Source organism: Peromyscus californicus, unplaced genomic scaffold (assembly GCF_007827085.1).
Source record: "Peromyscus californicus insignis strain IS unplaced genomic scaffold, ASM782708v3 Scaffold_17__1_contigs__length_78620276, whole genome shotgun sequence".
Lineage (NCBI taxonomy): Eukaryota > Metazoa > Chordata > Mammalia > Rodentia > Cricetidae > Peromyscus > Peromyscus californicus.
The window spans coordinates 655,894-681,377 of record NW_026294469.1 but is presented as its reverse complement, the minus strand read 5'-3'; the positions used below and the strand labels follow the sequence as shown (position 1 = coordinate 681,377).

The following is a 25,484-nucleotide window of genomic DNA, read 5'->3' as shown; positions in this document are numbered from 1 at the left end:
TTTCTTGAATATTTCTGAATTGGGTAGTTTTTTTTTTTCCCCTTTATCATTTTAAAGATTTTATCATCATCATTTGTTTGGATCTTTTTCTTTTCTTTCTTTTTTTTTTGCCCCCCTTTTTTGAGATAGGGTTTCTCTGTGTAGCCCTGGCTATCCTAGAACTTGCTCTGTAGACCAGGCTGGACTCGAACTCACAGAGATCCACCTGCCTCTACCTCCTGAATGGTGGGAATAAAGGCATGTGCCACCCCTCACCCCCGGCTCTTTTATTGGATTTTAAATCATTTTACTTCATGTTTCACCTTTGCATGATTATGTGTTAAAGCTCCACAGTGATTCCTTTTATAATGTGATTGGTAATTTTTTTAAAAAACAGACTTAAATTACACAATTTAAGATAATATATTATAAACAATAAGTTCTTTTAGTTCATATTTGTTTAGTGTTGCTAAGTTATATATGTATATATAGATAAATAGCACATTGATAATAATAATCTTTATTACATATGAACTCTTTTTTTTAAGTTTATTTATTTTTATTTTATTTGCATTGGTGTTTTGCTGCGTGTATGTAGACTGTGTGAGGGTGTCAGATCTCGGAGTTACAGACAGTTGTGAGCTGCAATGTGGGTGCTGGGACTTGAACCCAGGTCCTCTAGAAGAGCAGTCAGTGCTCTTAACCACTGAGCCATCTCTCCAGCCCAACATATGAACTCTTGGCCAGATTGTTTTCCAAGTTTTCAGCATGCACTAACTTGTGTCTTTTTTTTTGTTGTTGTTGTTGTTTTGTTTTTTCGAGACAGGGTTTCTCTGTGTAGTTTTGGTGCCTATCCTGGATCTCATTCTATAGACCTGCCTCTACCTCCTGAGATTTTAACAAATGTGGCCAGAGGAGATAAATTGTAGCTAAAGATTTCCTCACACTTACTTAGTGCAGTGGTTCTTAACCTTCCTAATGCCATGACCCTTTAATACAGTTCCTCACGTTGTGGAGACCCCAGCCATAAAATTATTTTTGTTGCTACTTCATAGCTGTAACTTTGCTACTGTTATGAATTGTAATGTAAATATCTATATGTAGGATATCTGATGCCTGATCCCTGTGTAAGGGTCATTTAACACCCCTAAAGAAGTTGCGATCCACAGGTTGAGAACCACTGCCTTAGATTAGCAAGTTTTCTTTGTTAATTCTTCTCAGATTTAAAATTAACCTAATTGATGCTGGCAGGCTTTTATATATAATGCACGAAGAACAAGGGTTTCCTATATTCTCTTAATTTCTAGTGTGAGTATTCTGAGTATTCATAGATATAGGGTGACAGGAGGCTTTATTATTTAATAAAATAATAATTTACTTTCTCTGACTTTGAGCAACAACATTGTATTCAGAGGAATGAATTCTTTTTGGTTTCTTTGTCTTTTTTTTTTCCCCCCCAAGACAGGGTTTTTCTGTTAAATAGCTCTGGCTGGCTTCAAACTCAGAGATTTGCCTGCCTTTGCCTCCTGAGTTCTGGGATTAAAGGTGTGCGCCACCACTGCCTGGTGGGAGAAATTCTTAATAGTATATATTATATGATTGCTTATAATAAATATTGAGCAAAATCTTAAAAAAAAAAACCCTGTCATGTTTATTCTGTTTTTCACTGGGATAAATCCTCTGATGTATTATTATTAATTAAATAGTGTTGTTTTTAAAAATTAGATGTATGATTCTGTGTTGCAGAAAATAGTTTCTAAGTCTGATGTTTGGTTGTCTGTAATTTCTTTTTTAAGCGACTTCAGGAAGAAATTACTAAACAATCTCCAACACTGCAGAGAAATGCTTTGTACATCAAATCTGTAAGTTATATTTCCTTTTGAAATTGAATTCCATTTCATTGAAAGGGTTCAGGGGCATGGAGGTGACTCAGCAGGAGAACTGCTTGCTGTGCAAGCCTGAGAATTGGAGTTTGGAACCTCAGAACTCATGCAAAAGCTGGGTAGGCTTGGCTTCATGCTTCTAATCCCAGGGTGTTGCAGGTGGAGCTGGCTGGTTGGACTAGTGAGGACAGTGAGGTCAGGGTTCAGCATGAGATATAAAAGGTGATTGAGAAAGACACCTGCTGTCAACTTTAGTCCTCCACGTGCACAGTCACACATGTGCACTTACACATACATGTGCCTACGTAGACACTTGCAAACACGCACACAAATACACATTCAATTCTCATCTACACTACACACATGCAGAAAAGAGAAAGGGTTCCAGTTAATTTTATCTAATCTTTGTTTTTACCACCAAAATAAAAAGACTCTCATGGCCTTAGATATAAAGGATTTCTTCCCATTTCTCTCCTTAGTCTAAGATCAGCCGGCTGCCTGCTTACTTAACTATCCAGATGGTTCGATTTTTTTATAAAGAGAAAGAATCTGTGAACGCCAAAGTTCTTAAGGTTAGTAATGAATTTTAATCTGTATATTAAATACGATCCTTTGAAGGCAATTTCTAATCCATAGTAGATTTATTTATCCTATTAAAAATAGCTTTCAGCTGGGCAGTGGTGGGACATGCTTTTAATCCCTTTAAGCACTTGGGAAGCAGAGGCAGAAGGATCTCTGAGTTCCTGGCCAGTATGCTCTATAGAGTGAGTTCCAGGACATTAGATACACAGAGAAACCCTGTCTTAAAAAAAACAAACAACAAAAAACCAAAAAGAATAGTTTTGAGATGGTTAGGGGTGATTAATATTAGGCAGGTGATCCTTAGTGCACAGTGTTTATTAGAATTATGTATTATCCTTTTTGTTTTACACTTGCCTGGCTTCTTCCTCCAGCCTCAAACATCTTCTAAGTCTTGGAGCAAGAATTTTGTATTTTTTAAAGGATTCACAGATAATTGTATTATTTCTTGCACACCCCAGAAATACTGCCTTAAATTAGATCCTTCACTTCATAGATCAGATTTGAGGGGATTTGTTAGAAATGAGGACAGAAGCAGTAAGTACACTGCATTGCATTTAAGCACCACAGAGCTTAAGCTGTGATCCCTTGAACTGTGTTGAACTGGGTCTAGCTGTGTGTACAGAATTCCTTTGAAGAGTTCTATGAATGAATCTAGCCTCTGGAGCTGAAGTTCATAACATTTTCTGATGGAATTGTAGGTGAAGGTTAAATGTAGCTTGGGTTTCTACTAGAATTTACTGTAACTATTTTAATATGTTCTTTTAATGTTTCAATATTGTTTCTATATAAAATTGTGTTTCACAGCAAAGCACTGACCAGTTGAAACACCACATTGGGATCCATTACTTGCATAGCATCTCACCTACTATTTCTGCATCACTGCTCTGTTACACAACTGTGGCTTCTGTGGTCATGTGCATAGTCTTGATTATTTAATGGAAAAAGATCTCGAAAAGTAGTTACTATATAAAAGTTACAATCAAATCATTCTTTAAGTGTTTGAGAATTTCGTACATGCATATAATTTGTTTTGGTCAAATCCACCCCTCACTCCTTTCCCTCCATTCCCCCCCAACCCTACACCATTATTCCCTCCCAGTTTCATGGGTTCTTTCTATAAGCAGAGAGCCCACTTAGTTAGTACAGGTCACCCTTGAGAATAAGTCTAAAGCGTTTTCTTCAGCTTCAGTCCTCCACTGTGATGTCACAGATTTCATTTTCAACTTTTATTTGAATTATGAAAGTATTACTTTGAAAGTGTTATATGTATTGTAAATAATTGTCTTTTTGCACTTGTTTTCTTTTTGTTACAGGATGTTAAATTTCCTCTTATGTTAGATGTGTATGAACTCTGCACACCAGAACTTCAAGAGAAAATGGTCTCTTTTCGGTCAAAATTCAAGGATCTAGAAGATAAAAAAGTGAATCAGCAACCAAATGCAGTAGGTTCCTTTTGCAGTATTTTTACTACTGCCATTTCAGTCTTCATTTAGTGCGTAGCAGTAGCAGTTACTGTTATGGAAATGGTCAGCTTGCATTTCAGTTAGGAAGTGTCTACACGTTGCGTGTCTTGATGCTGGCCTCTCCCCACCTGTAGTGCGAGAAGAAGCAGGGGCTCTGCTGTGGAAAGCAGCCCCTTGATTATCTTTGCTCTAGAGTCTACAGCATGTGTGCATTTCACATGAAGTCTGAATTTTCCATGTGTGATGATTTTCCTTGAAGTATTTTAATCCTCTCTATAATAGAATTGGAGGTATAGAATTGCCATCTTAGTCTCATCCCCTATCATGTTTCAATGCTTTTGTAATTTCAAGGAAGTTACTAAATGAAATTAAGCTCCCATTTGTTAGGCGTGAACTTTTTGAATTGATTCCTCATTCATAACTCGCCAGAAGTCATCCAGCCTGTGTATGTCAGTAGGCAAGTTTTTACCACTGAATAGTATTTCCTTGTGTGGGTATTCTGTTGTTTAACCATTCTTTTATTATAGGATACTTACATCGTTTTCAGTTTTTGTCTATTATGAATAAAGCTAGTAAAAATGTTCATTTGCAGATAGTGTAAGCAGGAGTTTCATTTTCCAAGAACGAATGTCCAAAAGTATAATTGCTGTGTTGCATGGTGGTTGCATGTTCAGTTTTTCAAGAAAGCGCCATATGCTTCCTACTTCATATTCCTGTCAGCAATGAATGTGTGATTGGCCCACTTTTTGACCAGCATTCGCTGTTGTCACTAGTTTTCATTCGAGCCGATGGATAGGTTTGTGGTGCTGCCTGGTGTTTTCTTCTGCATTTCCCAAGTTGTAATGATGTTGTTTTTCATGTTTTGGTTGTCATGTGTGTCTTCTGTTGAACTAGTTATTACTCTGTTGTAGATTGTAATCCTTAGCTATGCAGATTGTAAGTCTTTTTCTCAAAAGTCGGTAGTTTTATCTTTTCATCCTAATGCAGAGAAAAAGTTGAAGAGTTTTATAGTTTGTTTATTTTGATATTTGATTCATTCTGGTTTAACTTCTAGGTGATAAAATGTTCACATTCATTCTTTTGGACATGACTCTCTAGCATCTAAAAAAAAAATGAAGCAAACCTAGTATTTGCCAACTTAGTGATCCTAGCATCTTTGTAGATAATTGGTTGACAATAGATAAGAATATGTTTCTGGAGTCTTTAATTTTATTCCATTGGTTTGTATATCTGTTCTTTGGCCATACTATGTTTGTTTTTGTTCCATAAGACAGGGATTCTTGGGGCCCAGGCTGGCCATGAATTTGCCAGATAGTTGAGACTAGCCTGAACTCCTGAGCTTCCTGCCTCTAGACCTCCAAAGTGCTGGGATTACAGGATGTGCCACAATGTTATAACTACTGAAATGTCCCTCTAAGGATCAGATTTGTGATCTCCAACTGTGATCTTTTTAATGCTTCTTTCTGCAAATGGCATCACTATCTTTGTATATTGATCTTATATCCTGAAGCTTTTTTTTTTTTTTTTTTCTGTTATTGTTCAGACAGACTGTGTAGAATTGTTTTCTGTTTGATTGTGGAAATAACCAATGTCTGGAGACTTAAAGTTTTCAAAGGTTTAACTTAGTTTCCTGAAACTACAGGACAAGTAGAGAATTACTCAAGTGATCTATTTCATATTGTTTGCGTTTTCACAAAATCGATTAATTTCATTTAGCAGGTCATATTTGTCTGTATAATTGTTCCTGGTGATCTTTTATTAGATGTTATATGTCTGTAGGGCAAATCTATCCCATTTCTCTATTGATAATTATAATTTGTTTCTTTTCTTCTTGAGGGTTCTGTTTTATTGTTTCAAAGACTGATCCTGTTTGGTTGAATTTCCTGTTTTCTGTTATTTTTATTTGAGACCTGTTTAATTTTTGCCTGCTAGTAAGATGAGGCAGTGAGTTCCTACTAAAGTCTCTTGTCCATGTAGTTAATCATACCACTTTTAGTGTAGGCCTTTGTTCGTTTCAGCTAAAATGGAAGAGTGGCTTCAATTGCAGAAACTTGACTGGGGTTTGTGGTTTGTTTGTTTTGAGATGGCCCCTGGAGGTTCACAGACACACCACTAGATTTTCTGGTATGTTAAAATTTTAGTTAGTGGCTTAACATTAGCAGTATATCTAGGGAACATGTTATTTACTGTGATAATACTGTGTATTATTAAAGAGTAGAGCCTTTGACTTTGCAGTTTTTAAGATAAGTGTAGTTTATCATTAAAGTATTTACAAGGCAAACTGTTTCAGTGATTTGTAGACAGTGTAAATATTTATATCATTAAATACTAACAAGAATATGTATTCATTTCCAATATCACTATTTAAAATTAAAATTATTTTTCCTCTTAGAATGACAAGAAGAATAGTCCCCCAAAAGAGGTTAAGTATGAACCCTTTTCGTTTGCTGATGGTAAGTGGATGTTTCATTTCTTTTGTTGTTGTTTTTTCGAGATAGGATTTCTCTGTGTAAGTCCTAGCTATCCTGGATCTTGCTCTGTGAGTTCGAGGCTCGAACTCACAGAGATCCACCTGCCTCCCGAGTGCTGAGAGAAAAGGTGCACACCACCACTCGGCTTTTGGATGTCTCACTTCTGTTGTATACACATTTAAGACAGATGGCACGTTCTGCCATTTATCTGATTATTCCGATACTATTTTTTCTTTTACTTTAGGTTTTTGTTTTGGTTTTGAGAAAGGATGGCCTGGAATTCACCATGTAGCTAACAAGGGTGGTCCTCAAAGTTATTTTTTTTTTTTTTTACCTGTCTTAGCTTCTTAAGAATTGGTGTGAGAGACATGAGCCACTGTTGCCTGGTCTAAATTCAGGCTTCTTGAAAAGTAATTTTCCTTAATATAACTTAAAGTGGTACATTTGGATGTGTAGTTGTGGATAATAAACTTAATTGTAGCTCTGCAAAGTGATATTTAATGGAGTCCAGTAGAGCAGTATTTCTCCAGTCCTAACTTGATGATTGTTACTCTTTGAGAGAGCACTTGTCTATTTGTTGCCTGTTTTAATTGATTCCCTTCTCTTTCAGATATTGGCTCCAATAATTGTGGATACTATGACTTACAAGCAGTTCTAACTCACCAGGGAAGATCTAGTTCTTCAGGTCATTATGTATCATGGGTGAAAAGGAAACAAGGTAAAGAGTATTGTTACAGTTGTTAACTACTACTTTATTATTGCAACCTTCATAGCATTGTGGGTATTTTTGTCTGTGATTCTTTATGCCTTTTAAAAAAATAAAATGAAAAATAATTGTCTATAGTTTGTATGCAGGTATGTGGGTATTTGTATATAGGCCAGAGGTCCATGTTAGGTGTCTTCCTTTACCACTGTTGACAGTTTCTCACTGAGCCTAGAGCTAGATTGAGCTAGATTGGCTAGTCAGGAGCCCAGGCAGCTGCTTCTCTCCCAGCCCCACAGCACTAGGGTTACAGACAGGAGCCATCATGTACAGCTTTGCCTGGGGGATCATCTGTGTGTCAGGTACTTCACTCACTGAGTAAATCCCCAATTCTTTCTCTGTGTTTTCAACCCCCCCAAGCTTTGCTTATCTTTTATTTTCAAATTTATAACATCAGCAGTTATAGCTGAGAGAGTTAGCTTAAAAACTATTGCCCAAGCAAAAATGTCATGAAGTGGTATGGATTTACATTTTTGTCTTCCTATTGTCCAGATTAATATGGCTAGATTCTTGTATTTGAGGGTTTTGGTTGTTTTGATATTGAGATCAAACCACAAAGATACCTTGCATATGCTGAGCAAGTGCTCTGCAACCAGCTACATCCTTAGTCCCTTTCGTACCTATCTGTGCTCAAACTTGCATTGGCACACATTATGAAGTTTCTGGAGATCTGCAGAGTGCACTGGAGACAATGAGGGCAGAAAGGCAGATCATGCATTAGAAATAGTACTGAAATAGCTGGGATGTCATGGAACTCTTGACATCATCTTGAACCTGCATGGTCCCCAAGGCCACACTTGGGAGAACTGTTGGTAGTCAGGTGGAGTACTGCTGCATATCACATTAGTTTCTTTTCCACTAGAACTCTGAAAATAATTGTGTGCTATCTTAACTTAGATGAATGGATCAAGTTTGACGATGATAAGGTCAGCATTGTAACACCAGAAGATATCCTGCGGCTGTCTGGTGGTGGAGACTGGCACATTGCTTATGTTCTACTTTATGGGCCTCGAAGAGTTGAAATAATGGAAGAAGAAAGTGAACAGTAATCTTCAGTTTAGCTATTTATGCCTAGGTGTGAAATGAAAAAAAAATTTTTTTTTGTTTATCATTTCTATAGTCTTGAGCTCTAAAGGGAACAAAGGAGAACAGAACCAGGCCACTTGTACATCTTCAACCTTAGGACTACAGAAAATTACATTTGGGTGCTACCGTGTATAAAGGTAGCTGGAAGACATTCTGTAAAAGCTTATTTCTTGCATTAATTCTTACAAATTCTTAGCTGAAGTCCATTTTTCCCCCTTGCCCTTCCAGCTCAAGATTTAGTAATGATGTTTATTGCACACCTATTTGTTGTTCTTGCATGGTTAGTATCACCGTTCAGTAGCTGCCCATCCTTTGCCTTATCTAACCAATATTTTTCTAGGAAGGTGGAAAAGGAAGTGTTGCTCTCTCATCGTGTAACTCAGTGCTGCTGTCCACATCCCATCAACTGGGTGCAATCAAGTATTTGTCCAGACTGACTGTTGCTGGCCTTTCATGACTTTACAATAAATTGTGATCAATAAGAATACATTTGATTATACACTGATTATTGTGTCTCTAATGTACTATGGTTTATATATTTAACTTTGCATTGGTTTTGTGGTAATCATATATGTCAACAAGCTCTGGTTGCTTATTTTTAGAAAATGAGGATATTTAATAATAAAAAAAAGAAAAGAGGGATTAACAACTTTTGACCTCCTGTCTTTAGTGTTAGTTTGGCTGAAGAGTCAGATGAATTCAATACTATACAATTTCTGCAGATTGTTAATAATCTTAAACTGTTAAGCATCCATTTAAAATACAAGGTATCAGCTTGGGCAATGTTATTTCAAAAGAAATACAAAGTTGTAAAAGTGATAGATTTCTTTGGACACTGAATTCTGTGATCAGTTCCATTCCCTTACTCATTTGTTGTTTCTATTTTCTTTCCCAAAGTCTGTATGTCCATCTCAAAATTTAGTATTAGTGATTTTTAAAATTAAGGTATACATTACCAAGAGTATTTGAATAAGATCAGTTTATTAATCTATTAGTCAGTTACTCATAAATCTTTAGATGGGTCAGAAACCTTGATTGTTAGGGAAAGGATGAAGGATTGGATATTACCTAATTGGTCTGATTTTGAGCTGGCTATTGGTTAATAAAGTTGGGGAATATCATGACATCTTAGACCATATGTTTTAATGTTCTGTGAAGTATGTTGCTACCTAAGAGTCGTATAGAATAATAAATCTGTTAACACTGTGGCATAAGTCAGCATTTCAGGGATACTTCTGTAAGTTTGCTCTTTTAAACGATATTAGCAGTCAAGACTGTAATGCTTTATGCCATGATCCCTGGGATGCAGTCCTTTATTCACTCTCATTTGCTAGAACAGTTGTAGAAGGAATTAATTTAGCACCTGAGTTTTCCTCCTAAACCAAGTGAAGTGGGTTTAAACAACTATGTAAAAAACCATGTTAAAAATTTAAAAACTGTATCATTATAAAAAGCTTGGTTATAGTTTATTTGCTCTAAAAAAGGTGTTCCAAAGTTATTCCATTAAGTAGAAATTGGGTTTCTACCAGTGTTGTTTAATAAGGAGGACTTAAGTTTTAGAATGCAGCCTTGAATGTAAGGGCAATGAGGCGAAAACAATCCCCTCCCTTCTAATTCCTGAATGTGCCTTTATTTGCTTAATGCACACAGAGGGCCTCTGGAGGCTAGAGCTGTGCATGGTCATTCCCTAGCTAGTGGAGTGAGGTCCAAACAAGAGCACTTACAGTGGTGTGTGCCCAGTAGCCCTTGGACAACGACCTGACCTTACCATCCTATAGATGCTGTATGGGTAGATGACAGTCTTACCTTTAGCCAGTACTGCACATGCTCTGCTACCCTTGGATGTTTTCACATACATTTCATTTGAATTAATTAACAGGAGTCCCTGGGTGTTGAATGACTTAGGGGTCAAGTGATTTTTTTGTAAAGTTAATGGAGTAGTTGGGTCTTAGACTTCACCTCATTTAAAGTGAGAGGCTGGCACACATTGTCTGGGATGGCCAAACAGTGCACAGTTTAGGCTCTGCAGGCTGCCGGTTGTCAGTCTGAACTCATTGCTGCTGTAGTGAAAACACCTGAACCAACAGATTAGTGTTTGCCGAGCTTTATAGCTTGAGAGTGAGAACAGTCCTAAGGTTTCAGAAGTATCCTGGGATTTCAGAATAAATTTTACAGCAAACAGCATGCAGGAAACTAATTTGGGACAGGAATGTAACATACTCAAATAGTGCTTATTTAACTTCATTATAAAAATACTTACAAAATGTAGTCTGTGATACTGAGGTCGCTTTACTTTGGCATTTTCCCACCCCACCCTCCTATACTCCAAACTAAGGTTTGAAGCAATGCCTGTTCTGTGTTTCTTGAAGCAGTAGCCAACTGTACAACAGCTGTTATAAAAGTGTTTATTGTTTACCAAAACCAGTGGACCTCTTATCAAATGCTGCTTGGTAACAAAATCTTATCAGTTTAATAAAAAAGAAAGGAAAGAAACCAAGCTAACTGTTTGTCTCAGTGTCATTAGTTAGACTTTCTGCAAGGTCACTTAATCCAGACTTGTTTAGTGCACTAATCAGGTTATCTGTTGTTGCATGAGCTCCTTCTTGATCTTGCCAGGCAACAAGGAGCTGCTTGGCCCTCATCTTCATGTCTTCACTGTCACACTCAATCTGCCTAATTTCAGAGTCTTTAATTTCCAAGTAAGGAGCCAAAATCTTCCATTGCTCACCAAGTTTGTTGGCAAATAACTCTATTTGTTCCCCTGTTATAGGTTTATCTCGTCGAACATCGGGACCTAGAAGACAAGGGGATATAAATTATGTGTAAAATACAGGGATGTGCAATTCTAAGTATTTGAAAGAACTGCAAAGCTAAAAAACCCCACTGGGTACTTTACTTTAAAACTTAATTCTCTATAGGTTACAACTTCCTTAAAAAACAAACAAACAAACAAACAAAAAACCCACACAATTCAGGCAGGAGATGTTCCCTTTAGCTCTAACTAGTTAGCAGCGTTTAAGGCTCTGCCTTAAAACACCTATCTTCATTAATCCTTTTAAAATTATCATTTCCAAATCTCATTATATAAAATATAAAAATTTTATATAAAAATTCATTTCTTACTTTCATTTTCCTTCAGTAAAGCATCATTATCTTCCTCATCTTCATCTTCACCTGTTTTTATTTCTTCAGAAGGAGGCTATATTAGATGAGAAACAATGATGTTTATTTTATTTATTTATTTATTTATTTATTTGAGACACAGTTTCTCTGTGTAGTTTTGGAGTCTGTCCTAGAACTCACTCTGTAGACCAGGCTGGCCTCGAACTCACAGAGACCCACCTGCCTCTGCCTCCCAAGTGCTGCGATTAAAGGGGTGCACTATCACCTCCCGGCAAACAGTGACGTTTAAAAGAACACTAGTTTCTGAAAATAACAGGAAATAGTTCTGTTTTGATAATGTAATTATAAGGTTGTTAAGATTCCCAGTAATGGACCCCTGGCAGAAGGAAGACTGAGAAGCATGAACAAGCCGATTTGACTTAGTATTGTCAAAGGGGTGATAGAGATTGAACATGTTTATCATTACCATACTGTAAGAAAACACTGGAAGAGAGCACAACGGAAAGTTCTGCCAGGTACCCTAGTCCACTCCTAGACCCTGCCCTTGACAAAAGACAGTAAAACACTGGCGAAGAGGAAAAATTAATCAGTTTACCACAGACAGTTTTTAACACATTTATAAATATGTGCTGCACAGAAAATTACCATTCTTGGTTCACATTTTCTCTTGTGAATATTCAATTAACACTCCCCAATCTAAAACACGGTGGTCTGTAGATGACTATTTTTGTGTGAAAAACTAATTTGAGTTCTGCTCAAATACTGATGGCAGTTTTAAAGCAGATAATGTCTACTAAAGGAAGTAGGAAAAAATGACGTATGGCACTTACTGGTAGTTCCTTGGCTAGCTTTATTACCATGTTCTCAAGGTACTCTGGCAGACTTTTAAACTGCTGGTTGGTTGGCTGGAAGAAGTGAGGACTTCTCCGAGCTAAGAGTCTGAGAGCTCTCCACCCATAATTTGAATTGTTCACAGCTCTGTAAGAAGAGTTGTCAGCCTTGTGATTTATAGTTATCCACTTCAATAGTTCTTTCCATGTCACACGACACTTTGTACTTTATTGCAAATAACAGTTCAAAGTACCGTCTTTTAATTTGAAAGTCTATATATTTTGCTTATTTTAGCAAGTCAATGGTTTATGTCCCTACTCCTGACTACTAGACACTATGCATAGAAACCATCCATCCAGTTATATAGAAGGAAAAAGAGGAAAAAAGATATTTAGTGAGTTGGTATCCATATCTGCAGTGCCACCTATAGATGTGAGTTTAGAATATTTTATAAATTTGAGTTTATCTAGTTAATGTAACTAATATAAGTTGAAGATATCTAATGTAAAACCTGAAATGTTTAACTTGTCTTAAAATGCTTATCTGCTAAGGTCTAAAATGTTCTAAATATGGGGAAAAAAATCAGAAAACAGCTTCAAGTATTTTGAATAAGGGACCTATATTTGGAGTTGTATTTATGTAACAGCTAGTCTTTAATTCACTTAACGTCAACCTCAGTGAAAAATGGCTCAAAATGCCAGAAGAGCAAATATCCAGTAGCCACAGTAGTGACACAGTGATATCAAGAAAAGAATCAGAAATCAAGAAAAAAGGACCTGTGAGAAATCCTAAAGACAAATGCCCTCAAAAGGATAAAACTGCAGGAAGTACAAACGGATTCTCTTTAGAGCTTTGTCCATTCCTGCCTACCCTGCAATCCCCAAATGCACAGACCTGAAATATGGTTTATTTATACATATTTCACTTTAAGCATGAGAAAGCGTTTAAGCATGAGATGAGACGTGCATATTTTACTTTATTTTATTGATAAGATCTTACTCTGTAAGACAGACGAACCTCAAAGTTAATCCTGCTTTAGCCTCCCGAGTGCTGGGATTATAGGTATGCCCTTTAGACAGAGTATAGACCAGGCTGGTCTCAAACTCAACGAATCCACCTGCCTCTGCCTTCTGAGTGCTGGGATGAAAGATGTGTATAACCATGCCCAACACCGTATCTATCTTGTCATTTATTTTATATACTTTAGACTTTTATTATGTGTATGGGTGTTTTGCCTGCATGATTGTGTATCTTATGCATGCAGTACCAAAGAAGGCCAGAAGATGTCATGTCAGATCCTCTGGAACTGGAGTTAAATGGTTGTCGCCACCATGTGGTGCTGGGAATCAAACCTGGGTCCTCTAGCAGAGCAGTTAGCGCTCTTAACCTCTGAGCAATTTTTCCAGCCCATCCATATATGTATATTTTAAAGATCACTCTCCAGTGCATGGAGAATAGAACACACATTAGTTATAAGGTTGGGGCATGTAAAAACTTATCACTGGGTCAAAATTAGTCATTTATGTGGTGTGCTAACTACATGGATCAAAACAAACCATTTAATTTTCAGAAATACCCTGTGAAAGTTACTACTTGGCAAATGAGAAAAGGGGATTTGTTAGAACTAGACACCTGGCCAGTAAGTGGCACAGGATGGGAACCTATATATTCTGACAGGAGGGCCCTTGCCTTTAAATCACAATTCCAAAACACCTACCTAAAAGCTAAAACTGTGCTGTCACATGGGACACTTTAGATAAAAGATGCTAAGTCTTAAAGGTTACCCCAGAAATTTAGGGTGAGGCAGCAGATGTGGAGGCAGGTGGAGGGGGCAGCAAGGTAAAAGGCCAAACAGTTCCACAGATACCAAGATGGGTCTACTGGCAGATGCTGTTGAGCGCTGAAGAGAAAAGTCCTGTGAAGCTATCTCAATGGACTGACAGGGAACACAGCCTCAAGTGCATGGCTGACATGGAGGACGTGAGGACAAAACTAAACTGGCTGTCAGGAGAGACGGCTGTGCAGAATAAACACTAGAGGTGACAGGTGAGAGTTCTTCAGTGTGAGGCAGGCAGGTTATTGCAAGTCATGGTTGAGAGCCAATAGGAATGAATAGTCATTGAAATAAGGAGTTAAGTAATGTGAACTATGTGCATAAATTCACCCTAAAAGCACTACTCTGCTGACTTAATAAACTGTATAGCATACAGAGGATTCCTAAAAACACATGCTGAAAGTTAGCATCAGTTCATTAGAACATTACTTACTTATATTCACTTTCAACCATGTTTTCAGGATCTGCTTGTTCAATGGCTTCTTCAAAGAACTCCTCCAAAGTTGGCATATATTCTCTGGTCATTAAAGAAAACAGTGAGGTTCATCTGTAATACTCTAAAACGGTGGTAATATGAATTTTAACAGTATCCACATGTGTTAATTACAGCTAGGATCTAAATGCAGGGACTCTAAGGAGAAAGACTCAAAATTAAATTCTAAAATAGAACAATAAGGAAGGTTTGAACACTATTCACGCCATAGTTCAGCTGCCATACGTGAAAATAGACTCTACTATTCTATTCATTATAACAAATATGCTGTTGTTATATGAGGGTGAGCAAAGGCTAAATAGCATTTGGAATTCACTAGCAAATAAGAAAATTTCACCTTATGTCCCTATCTACTAGTATTGTTTTTATTTATAGAAGAATTAACTGAACCTAAACTAATAAGCTATGCTGAGACTTTAAGGTATGTCAGAAATCATCTATAATATGCACTGGACAAGTTCTCATTCTAAAGTATCAAAATTTTTGAAATTATTTCTTAGGAAATAAAGCTTAGGTAAATGTGTTTCTGATGTATTTTTTTCTTTCTTTTCTTTTTTTTTGAGACAGGGTTTCTCTGTGTAGTTTTGGTGCCTGTCCTGGATCTCACTCTGTAGACTAGGCTGGCCTTGAACTCACAGAGATCCACCTGGCTCTGCCTCCCCAGTGCTGGGATTAAGGCGTGCGCCACTACCGCCCGGCTGTATTTTTTCTTTTTATGTAATGACTGCATTTAAAATAATGCCTTCTGCTTTGAAGACTTCCATCTCCTATCAATCTTTTAGTTTCAACATTTTCATCTTTGTTTTTAAGGTATGTGTCTTATAATCAATACATAGATAAATTTTTAAAGTGACCATCAATCTGTCTTTGCACCAGGAATTTAAATTGTATTGTTGTTTTTAGTACTTGATGCTTCTGTGATTTTTTTCCTTCAGTACCTTCAGTTTGTACCTGTTTTCTGTTTTGGTTTTTTCCTGTTTACCTTTGTACTCCTCATTTAGTTTAGAAATTACATATTCTGTTATCCAGCATACTTAATTCTGTCTCAGCTCTTTGAGGCAGATCTCAGCTCTTCTGAATTTCTTTTGTTTTTGAAGCCTGCTGTTAGTTTAATTTTACTCGTTTGTAGACTTTTTTCTTTTTAACGTCCTTCAATTTTCACATAGACAGATTTAGTTTATCTGTTTAAGCCCCACACATCTTGAACCAAAGAACTCATGCCTATTCAGTGCTGATCTCTGAAGTAGTGCTTCTTTCACCCTCTTATGTACTTTCTGCTGGGTTTTTCTCAACTTCCTGTTGTATTGTTCTTAACCTAAATCTTTGCATTTTTAGACGTTATACTTGTTTTTTTCAAATATTCCTTTTTTGAGGCAGGGGCTCATTCTGTGTCCCAGACTGGCCTTAGTCTTCTGGCTTTATAGGTATGAGCTACCACACTCAAACTATCTGGTCCTTTTTGACAGTGTTAGGTTTTCTTGTCTCCAGCTGCTGCTTCCAGTTTTATTTACTAATTTATGTGTATGAGTATTTTGTCTGCTTGTACATCTGCACACCACTGTGTCCTTGGTGCCCATGGAAGCCAGAAGAGGATGTTGGATCCCCTGGGACTGGAGTTACAGATGATCATAAGCCATGGAGTGAGTGCTAGGAATCGAACCTGGGTCTTCTGGAAGAACAGCCAGCACTCTTAACCACTGAGCTATCTCTCCAGCCCCTATCTGATTATTTATAAAACTCATGGTAGATTGATTCCTTGACAGTTTGTAAATTTGGTAAGTTTTTAAGACTTTTCCCTATGTGATAGCTCCATCTGAAGGTTTGACCTTCCGACATTTTACCACCAGCTGACTTTTAGCCCCAGGTTCCCTATACTACTGGTACTAGAAATGTCAGCTGCATGAGAAAAGCCTGTTCTTGTTTCTCAGGAAATCCCTTTTCCATCCACAAATCTGCTAGCGTTAACAGACACGCTTTCTGGTTTCCAGTGCCAGGGAGTTATGCCCTGTCCTTGTTTCCCACCCACCTCTCCTCCTTTGCAGGCAGGGTCTCTGCTTAAATCAGCAAAGTCATACTCGGGCTCAAGTCACCTTCTGCATCTCTGAGGACTATCACCCAGCGTTACCTCGGGGCTCAAACTGGATCATCTCACTGCTCACTAGCTTGGAATACCAAATCAATCCAAAGTTATTCTTTTGGTGTTGAATCCCCCTCCCCCCACCCTTCTTTTGGTGAAACTTTTATTTTCTTGTGACTGCTAAAATTTTATAAGCATTTATAGGTATTTTAAGCCAAACCATATTCTGCCAGGCCCAAAGTCAATCACAATAAACTTAAACTTTTCAGCTTTGATCACTGCTAAGAAAAGGTTCCATTTTACTTTCCTGAACATTGAGAAAACGAACAAAAGTTTTACACTTGCCTTGTCTCTGATTTACAGGCTTCCATATTATCAGGACAGAGATTCCAAAGCCTTGTTAGCTCCTCACTATAAAATAATAGACATAATTTCATATGGATGGCATCCTCAGTATGTTGTAAAATTGCATATATAACGTAAGTAGTAGGTTGGGGGTGAAGAAAGTAATTTTCTACATAAGTATATATTTAATGATAATTCAATCATTTTTCAGAATCTATTCAATCACAATAAAAAATGAGGAGTTGACTGGAGGGGTTCAGTAACTACAAGTTGAGCTGCACTGGCCTAAACAGTTGAATTGCCCATGACATGGAAAGGATGGCAAGAGACAAGTGCTTGGAAGTGGTAGACAAAAGGATGGCTTAAGTGGCTGAAGAATTCACACTCACAGTTTTGAGCAATAGAAATGGTTAGCTTTAGTCACTCGTGTATGTACCAAATACAAATTCATGATCCCTGTACATGTGGAAAACTGGAGAGTTCTTGTCTTTTTGGTTGTGAGCCTAGCCTTTAACGGCTGAGCCATCTCTTCAGCCTACCTGGAGAGTTCTTATAGTAATATTTTCAAGACATAAAAATAGCAAGAACATATGAAGGCAAGTGGACATACTTTCCAATCAGGATTTTCTTGTTGGGCCCTTTGCCTAAGAAGTCTTCTGGGGCTGCTCTCTTTCGCACCACTCTTGTGGGCTTGGTGTCTGATGCTCTGTGAACAAATGAACAAAACACACACATTCTGGGGACTGTATATGGATAGCAGGAATCGGGGAGTGTTTCTGTGGTAAGCACTTGCCTAAAGTGCAAAAGCCCAGCAAAACGAACAAAATCTCAGAAAAGCCCAGAGAGCTACTTACTGGTTTTGCCCTAAAATATGAAAGCTTCACAGTATGAGAACACTCATCAGACAAAAATACCACATTATAGAGCAATAGACAACCATCTCAACAATACCAACTTACTCTGAGAACTATCAAACTACTTTGAAATGTCCTTTTCCTATTTCTTGTGATGAGTATCTATTTACCTTTCTTTCACAAAACTTGGGCAGCCTTCATTTTTCCATGAGTTCCAGTTTTCTTCAGTGTTTAAAATATGCTAGGATAAACAAAAGACATTACATCTACATAAAGGAATAGTTTGGAATTATGTTTGGTACTATGAAAACTAGTGATCAAATACATACCTCTACCATCTTTGAAAATCTTTCTCCATCGGGGGGATTTTCAGATAGTAGCTGTGATTAGAAAGAATATACTAAGCTTTCAACAACTTTCTGCATCATAGGAGTGGTTTGCAGGCAGAGAACCAAGAAGTGTTTGTGTTCTTGTACCTGAGCTTAACTTTATCCTTATTTTCCTATTTGGGGCTGAAACAAAGAAAATTCTAAATTTCCATTTTTTCAATCATGGGTTTGTTGCATGTTGGACTTACTTGGTAGACTGATTTTGTAGTATCTTCAATCCAGAGTGATTGCTCATCAGTTAAAACATAGTTTGAACTAGGGAAAGAGAACAAATGCATGCATGAGCATATGTATTCACGCTGAGGTTTATTTATGGCACCAAAAAATAACCATTATTGTGTCAAAAATTACCAAGAACCATCACATCACAAATTTGAGGATTATGAGAAAATCCTTGACTTCGTTGTCAAGTGTTAGAATTGAAGGTAATGAAAGTATAAAGGCAAGTAAAACATTCAATTAACTGATCTGAATTTAAGGAGATAAAAATCTGAGAAAACATTAACACAATACTCTATGTGATACATCCTCAGATAGGAATGCTATATTTCCTTTAAAAAACATTCAAAATACAAACCCTAGAAAAGGCTACTGCTTCAAAGCTATCACCAAATGCACCTAGATTGTCATCTGCCGGGATCCGACCACAGGCTCAGAATCTGCAGAGCCATTTCATGCACATATTAAGGAGAGTACAGTGACTTAATGACTTTCCCAAAGCTCAAAGCTTGAATTCAAACCTAGGTCTGAGTCCAAGCCCCAGATCTTTTTACATCATGACACTAAACTTTATCACAGAATAAAAAATTATATTTTTGGGTGGGTATCCTGTGCTACTTAATGACAATTCTGAAGGAACTGCAGTAGGTGCTGACACTGGAATATGGATTCTGCAGGCAAGAAAGCAATGTCCTTTTTGCAACTCATATGGCATTGATTTGTATACAAGCAACAGGGTTCTGGCTTTAGTTATGGACAGGAGAAGAAGAAGTGGTATGCTTTTATGGTGGAGGGTTTTAGACACAACAGAGATCCTGATGAGGTTATATGAAAACCCAAAACAGAACTGTGTGTGTGTAGGAGGTGTGGGGGGCAGAGGTCAACTTTGGGTGTTATTCCTCAGGTGCCATTCACTTTGTTTTTGGAGAACGGGTATCTTACTGAGACCTGGTACTTGATGATTATGATTGGGCTTGGCTAGCTGGCCAGCGTGCCTCAGGGACTTTCCTGTGCACACCTGCATCACTGAAATTACATGGTGTGTCCTACAGCTGGCTATTTATGTAGGTGCTGGAGAATGAACTTGGGTTCTCATGCCTGTACCATAATCACTTCATCAACTGGGCTATCTCCCAGTACCTAGAACTCACCTTTGGTTCAAAATTTTCTTTGCTTCTTTCAGTTCTAATGTCCTTGATGGCTTATACTATGTGAGAGTATTGTTTCTTTTTTTTTTTTTTTTTTTTTAAAGATTTATTTATTTATTATGTATACAGCATGTATGACAGCAGGCCAGAAGAGGGCACCAGATTTCATCACAGATGGTTGTGAGCCACCATGTGGTTGCTGGGAATTGAACTCAGGACCTCTGGAAGAGCAGTCAGTGCTCTTAACCTCTGAGCCATCTCTCCAGCCCCCGAGTATTGTTTCTTTAGTTTACAATTTAGCATGAGACAAATGACTGGGTGAGGTAATGGAGACTGCCATGCACCAAAACAAAAGCTCCTGGGAAAGCATGGTACTCAGCAGGAGACTCTTAAAACAAATATCCTACAGATGTTCCCAGCTAGCTGTCTGGTTGCTGCAGTAGAAATACTTCAGGCATGTAGCTCTTACTCACAAAATGGGTCTAAGGCCAGTGAGATGGCTCGGTGGGTTAAAAGCTATTGCTGTGCAATTCTGACAACCTGAATTCCATACCCAGATCCCACGGTGGAAAGAGAACGGACTTCTGAACGCTGTCCTCTGACTTCCACAAGTGCACCATGGCACACACCCTAACCCGAAATAATTTTTAATTAAAAGAACTAAATTACATGTATTTTATGGGTCTAAAACATGAACAATTCTATGCAAGGTCTTTTCATTGTCACTGTTTATAAATCACTTACTACACATTAACTTACCTTTTGAATTTGACCTGTCCCTTGAGATATTGAAATAAAATGAGATACTGCAACAGGATGTGTCGCCGAAAGTTACTGTCACTTAGTTGTAAATCCATCAACTACTCAAAATATAAGCACATACACAAAACAACACATTAAAACCAAGTATGACTAGAAGTACAAATTATACAATTGTAGAAATGAAAGATTCTGTTTCAAATAAAATATTTGCTGTGAGCTCACTCCCTGCACAAGCCCAAGAACAGAACAGCAAAGGTTTTATTTTGACATCTTGGCCATTTTATGCTAAATGAATGTGGCCATTTTATGTTGGTGAATAAAAATATGCTCTCTTTGGCCCTGACACCAGGACAACATAAGGCAGAAATAAAATGATGTGAAACAGTGCCTAACATTTTCCCACATGCAAAGAACAATGGCTACAGGAAGGCTCCACGTAAACGGTACAAGCAAGCACACCACTTGGTTTGCATCAGAAGTGGGGCTGAATAATTAAGCAGAAATTGCAAGTGAAGCATTATCTGTAAGTTAAAAATGGGCCTTTTCTCTTTAAATTTTAGAGAACACTGCACTGTAACTATACCACAGAACACGGAACAGAATGAGCTTGAGGATCATTAACAAGGGTGCTCTCCAGCAACCCTGCCCCTAGCTGCTTCTGCTGTGAGAGTGACTGCTGGCAAGAAGGAAAGTCATTCTGATAATGAGGTCAAGGATAGCTGAAGACTTTCCACACACTTTTTATCAGTTCTGCCTTTTTTGACCTAGAGGAGGAGTGGGAAGTTGCTTTCTTTTAAATGAATGTTCAGTACAGTATCAGAAAGGCCCAGTGACTGGTTTTAAGTTCAATGTCCCAAGTTCTATCAGCTCAGCTTCACCTGGATGTTTATAAGATAGCCTGTCACAACTAGGCTGTTCTACTTACTAGCACCTTCTTTCACACTGCTGGTTCATGTTTAAGCTGCATGTTGTTGTCTTAATATATCTGACCTTATCTCAGCTTTGGGGATGAATATTTGATTCTGTTATTTTTCGTGTTAACTCTCCCACATGTGAATGGCACACCAGTAGTCTTCCTCTCCTCCAGATCCCAACTGACTTGACTGGCATTACACAGACTCTTGGCTTCTGGAGTTCAACTCCACTAACAGGCACGTCCCTTCTACTTTGATGCTTGTTGTGTGGTCACAAGTTAGACCAGTAGTAACTACTCAGACATTTTCAGCTCTGGAGTCTTCCTCACAGTCCTGTCCAGGAGGAGCAATGACAACCTCTGATTCTTTCAGGGCTCACTCTTGAGTTGCTCCCAGTGTAGCTAATACTTCAGTTTTACTAAGATAGTCCTTTGAGCTCTCTGTTCACTGCTTATCTGTAAATCCTACCCTGTTTTTATTATAATCTGATTATGGTTTAGTTGTCAGGAAAATTTTTCCTTAAGGCGCTGTGGGCCAAGAAGTATGAGTACTGTGTAGTACTTACACAAGCACTTAAAATGTAGTAACAAAACAAAAAAGCTACCAGTGGGCCAGACTTGGCCACAACTTTCTCAACCATTTTCTTACCAATTTACTGAACACTCTTTTGCACATCTGTCTGTCTGTCACATCTACCAAGCACACAACTTGATTACAACAACTGTAGTCACCTTCTCTATACCAACACTATGGTTCTACCCAGAATGAAGGTGAAAGTGTTTGAGCAAACAGACAAATCGCGTGGCTGGGCAAAGAATGTCACTACTCAGGTGCCCCAATGGGAACATCTTGTTTTACTCAGCAATTTTTCTTTATTCTTTAAGGCTATCTCTCCTATTCCCCACAACAACTATTTAAATAAACCTTTCCACTTTCCAAAAACACTATTTGCCTTCAACAAGAAAAAAATCATCAAATCAGAAGGCATTTAATTTCTTGCTTCCTCCCAAAGTAAAACTGAGCTGCACTTGGACCTGTTTTCTCCTCTGCTTCTGCTGTTATCTTCCTGGTCAAAGAAAACCCTTTCATCCCAACAAAGACCTCTGTGCATCCCAGTCTAACTGAGCCCCATTGGTTACCTCTGCTTCCTGATCTCTGTACCCTCCCTTCCTTCTTTCCAAGCTCCACTTAATATTAAATATTTCAAATGTTTAAAAGGCATACACAGTTCAATATTTACACATTATCACCTAACTACTTGTTTCACATTTGCTTAAAAAATTACATTCTGAAAAAAAAAAAAAAAAAAAAAATTACATTCTGAAACTGCTGAGTCCCTTTCACCATCCATATTCCTATTCCTTTCTCCTGCTATGGTAACCATTCCCATGTATTTGGTGATTAGGATTCTTATGCATATTTTATAGCATTAATACCTATACAGGCATCTATAAACACCATACAGATATATTCAAACTGTATTACATTCATTGTTCTGTAATTTGCTATTTTCACACAATACTGGGTTTGAAATCTACCCACATTAATAAGTGTAGTGTTAGGTTCAGGGACTAGCAATTTTTTTTCTATGTTCGGGAGAAGTTGTAAGTACTTTAGGCTATGTGGACTGTATGATCTCCGTCATAACTATTGATCTCTGCACTCAAACAAAAGCAGCCAGACAATATGTCTATGAAGGAGCATGGGCACATACAGTAAAGCTTATTTACAAATGAGCCAGATTTGCAGACCATTGCTCCAGGGCATCCACTGTGAACTCTTCACGCAATTGTTGAATAAATCATTGCCCTGAGTGGGAACAAGGCCTTGTTTCCAAATGTTCATTTACACATCATTTTAAAGTCAGTATGACAAGGCTTATGACTTCCTTGAGTGGGTATATGATTCTCTAGGACAGTGGTTCTCAACCTTCCTAATGCTGTGACCCTTTAATACAATTCCTCATGTTGTAGTGACCCCCAACCATAAAATTATTTTTGTTGCTACTTCATAACTGTAATCTTGCAAATATCTGTGTTTTCTGATGGTCTTAGGCAACATCTGTGAAAGGGTCATTTGACCCCCAAAGGGATTAAGAACCATTGCTCTCGGAGCTATAACTAGTAATAGAAGTTTTTAACTTTCACACTCAAAATAGTTACTTCAAGTGGTTCATTCAGTTTTATAACAAAGTGTCATACCTTTGTCAAAATAATTTATCCTGGGCTTTTTTTCTTTTCTTTTCTTTTTTTGTTTTTTTAAGACAAGGTCTCACTATGCAACCCTAGCTGTCCTGAAACTTGCTAAGGAGAGGATGGCCTCAAAATCACAGAGAATGGCCTGCCCCTGCATCCTGAGAGTACCAAAGAAAGAAAAAAGAAAGAGAAGAAAACTAATAAAATCCTAATGGTATACCACCAAGTCCAATCTCTGCAAAGACTTCTTAACTTCTGAGAATGCAGAGTTATGTTGCCATGTATGCCTCTTTTAAAATTATCCTCTTTGTAATTCTGATTTAATTACACTGTGGCCAGACACTGTGTTTGACATGGAAGTCTGCTGAGACTTCCCTTGTGATCCTGTACATAGATACATTTGTGAATGTCCCAAATATATGCAAAAAGAATGCATTGCCTTTGCTTTGTATAGATTTTCAGATGTACTCCATCAAGCTTATAGTGCTTCTGTTGTTCAACCTTCCACATGCTTGCCAATCTTTTATCCCCCTGATCCAACCCTTAAATGTAGCTCTATAATAATTATTAAGTACCAACTTCACATAATTTTACATTTTTACTCTTTTAAGGATACAGTTGGCATAAGTCAGTTCTTCTTGGTGGTTCATTCATTTTCTATGTAAGTTTTTAAACTATGCTTTTCCTTGCCAATTCTTTGATGTTCAAGTAGGGTTTTTTGTTGTTGTTGTTGTCTTTTTTTTAAAAAGTTACTTATTATTGGGGGCACATGTGCTATGGTGCACATATGGACCTCAGAAGACAATTTTATGGACTTGGTTCTCTTCTTCTACCTTTATATGGGTTCCAGGGATCAAATTCAGGTTGCCAGGTTTTCACAAAAAATGCCTTTACCCACTAAGCCATCTTGTTTCTGTTTTTCAAGACAGGGTTTCTGTGTGTATCCCTGGATGTCCTAGAACTAGCTCTGTAGACCAGGCTGGCTTCAAACTCATAGAGATCTGCCTGCCTCTGCCTTCTGAGTGCTGGGATTAAAGGCATGTGCCACCACTACCTAGCAATCCTGCCAACCTCATGTAATAGCAGTAGCAGTAGCAGCAGCAGCAGCTTCTTCTTCTAATTATTATTTTGTTTGGAGACATGATCTCACACTATAGCTCAGGCCAGCCTTGAGCTCGTGGCAATCATCCTGCCGAAATTTCGTCAGAGCTACAATTATAGGTGAAAATCACTATGCCCTGTGTAAATGTGTAGTTTTCTTTTTAATTGGCATGTCTCTTTCCATTCCAATAATTCCATCTAAATTTTTCTTGTATTCTACCCTGCCCATATATAAAATTTAAAGTTCTTTGATGCAACCAATAGAATTACAGAGCTTAGCTATGCACATTGCAAATGAACTAGAAAGGAGTAAGATTGTCCAAGAAAAACTCACTATTAAGAAAATTTTTAGGAGGAGAAATATACCAATGAAAATCTGGTCTATGAGAAGTTCAGGGCATCTCTGTACATGAGAATTTGTCCTTAGTGAGGTAGAGTACATAAAGGGCTGCTTTTGTATGCTCTGAGCTACTACAGAATGGTTCTCTCTCTTAGAACAAAACTACTCTTTTAGATATGCTGAGTGTAATAGTGACAAGAATGTTATCCCCAAAACCAGTAAGCAGTGATTAAGAGTACATGCTGTTCTTGACCTGAGTTTGGTTTCCAGCACCCAGGATGCATGGATCACAACTTGGAACTCCAGCTCAAGGGGCTCTGACACTTCTGGCCTCCACGGGTAGCTGCTGCTCTTTCTCTTTCCCTCCTCTCCCCATCCCCACATAGAGTTAAAAAACAATAAAGAAGTACAGTTATTGAGCACCACTAAGTGCTTACATATGGGTAAATTGTTACAAATGTCTTCAGACAAGGAATAACCAGATTCAAGGTGTGAATGCTTCTGATGTGGCCACTTTCTCCACAGGGAACACAGCTGCATGTTTATAGAGAGTAATATATAGTATAGAATAACTGTGTCCTAACAGAGGGTTTAGAGAACTAAACTACAAAATGGTTTCAACTGGGAATAGG

The 25,484-nt window shown here is 37.8% G+C and overlaps 2 protein-coding genes across 5 annotated transcripts in view; one reads left to right on the top strand and one right to left on the bottom strand.

Moving 5' to 3' along the window:
• The window catches only part of Usp14 (ubiquitin specific peptidase 14), a 37,952-nt gene extending 27,228 nt beyond the window's left edge, over window positions 1–10,724 (top strand). For 3 of the 4 annotated variants that reach the window (XM_052741507.1, XM_052741504.1, XM_052741506.1), the window contains 6 exons: window positions 1,776–1,841; window positions 2,342–2,434; window positions 3,758–3,886; window positions 6,300–6,360; window positions 6,989–7,096; window positions 8,039–10,724. In XM_052741507.1, the coding sequence (XP_052597467.1) occupies window positions 1,776–1,841; window positions 2,342–2,434; window positions 3,758–3,886; window positions 6,300–6,360; window positions 6,989–7,096; window positions 8,039–8,190 (609 nt within the window). In that variant the 3' untranslated portion in view covers window positions 8,191–10,724. The remainder of the gene's footprint in view (window positions 1–1,775; window positions 1,842–2,341; window positions 2,435–3,757; window positions 3,887–6,299; window positions 6,361–6,988; window positions 7,097–8,038) is intronic. The other variant, XM_052741505.1, reaches the window with a different exon arrangement.
• Window positions 10,619–25,484, bottom strand: part of Thoc1 (THO complex subunit 1) — a 47,053-nt gene continuing 32,187 nt past the window's right edge. The window contains exons 12-21 of the mRNA XM_052741503.1: window positions 20,300–20,400; window positions 18,362–18,428; window positions 18,114–18,164; window positions 17,955–18,025; window positions 17,541–17,636; window positions 16,931–16,996; window positions 14,449–14,532; window positions 12,181–12,328; window positions 11,351–11,426; window positions 10,619–11,021 (exon numbers count right to left, since the gene is read on the bottom strand). Of these exons, the coding sequence (XP_052597463.1) occupies window positions 10,726–11,021; window positions 11,351–11,426; window positions 12,181–12,328; window positions 14,449–14,532; window positions 16,931–16,996; window positions 17,541–17,636; window positions 17,955–18,025; window positions 18,114–18,164; window positions 18,362–18,428; window positions 20,300–20,400 (1,056 nt within the window). The 3' untranslated portion in view covers window positions 10,619–10,725. The remainder of the gene's footprint in view (window positions 11,022–11,350; window positions 11,427–12,180; window positions 12,329–14,448; window positions 14,533–16,930; window positions 16,997–17,540; window positions 17,637–17,954; window positions 18,026–18,113; window positions 18,165–18,361; window positions 18,429–20,299; window positions 20,401–25,484) is intronic.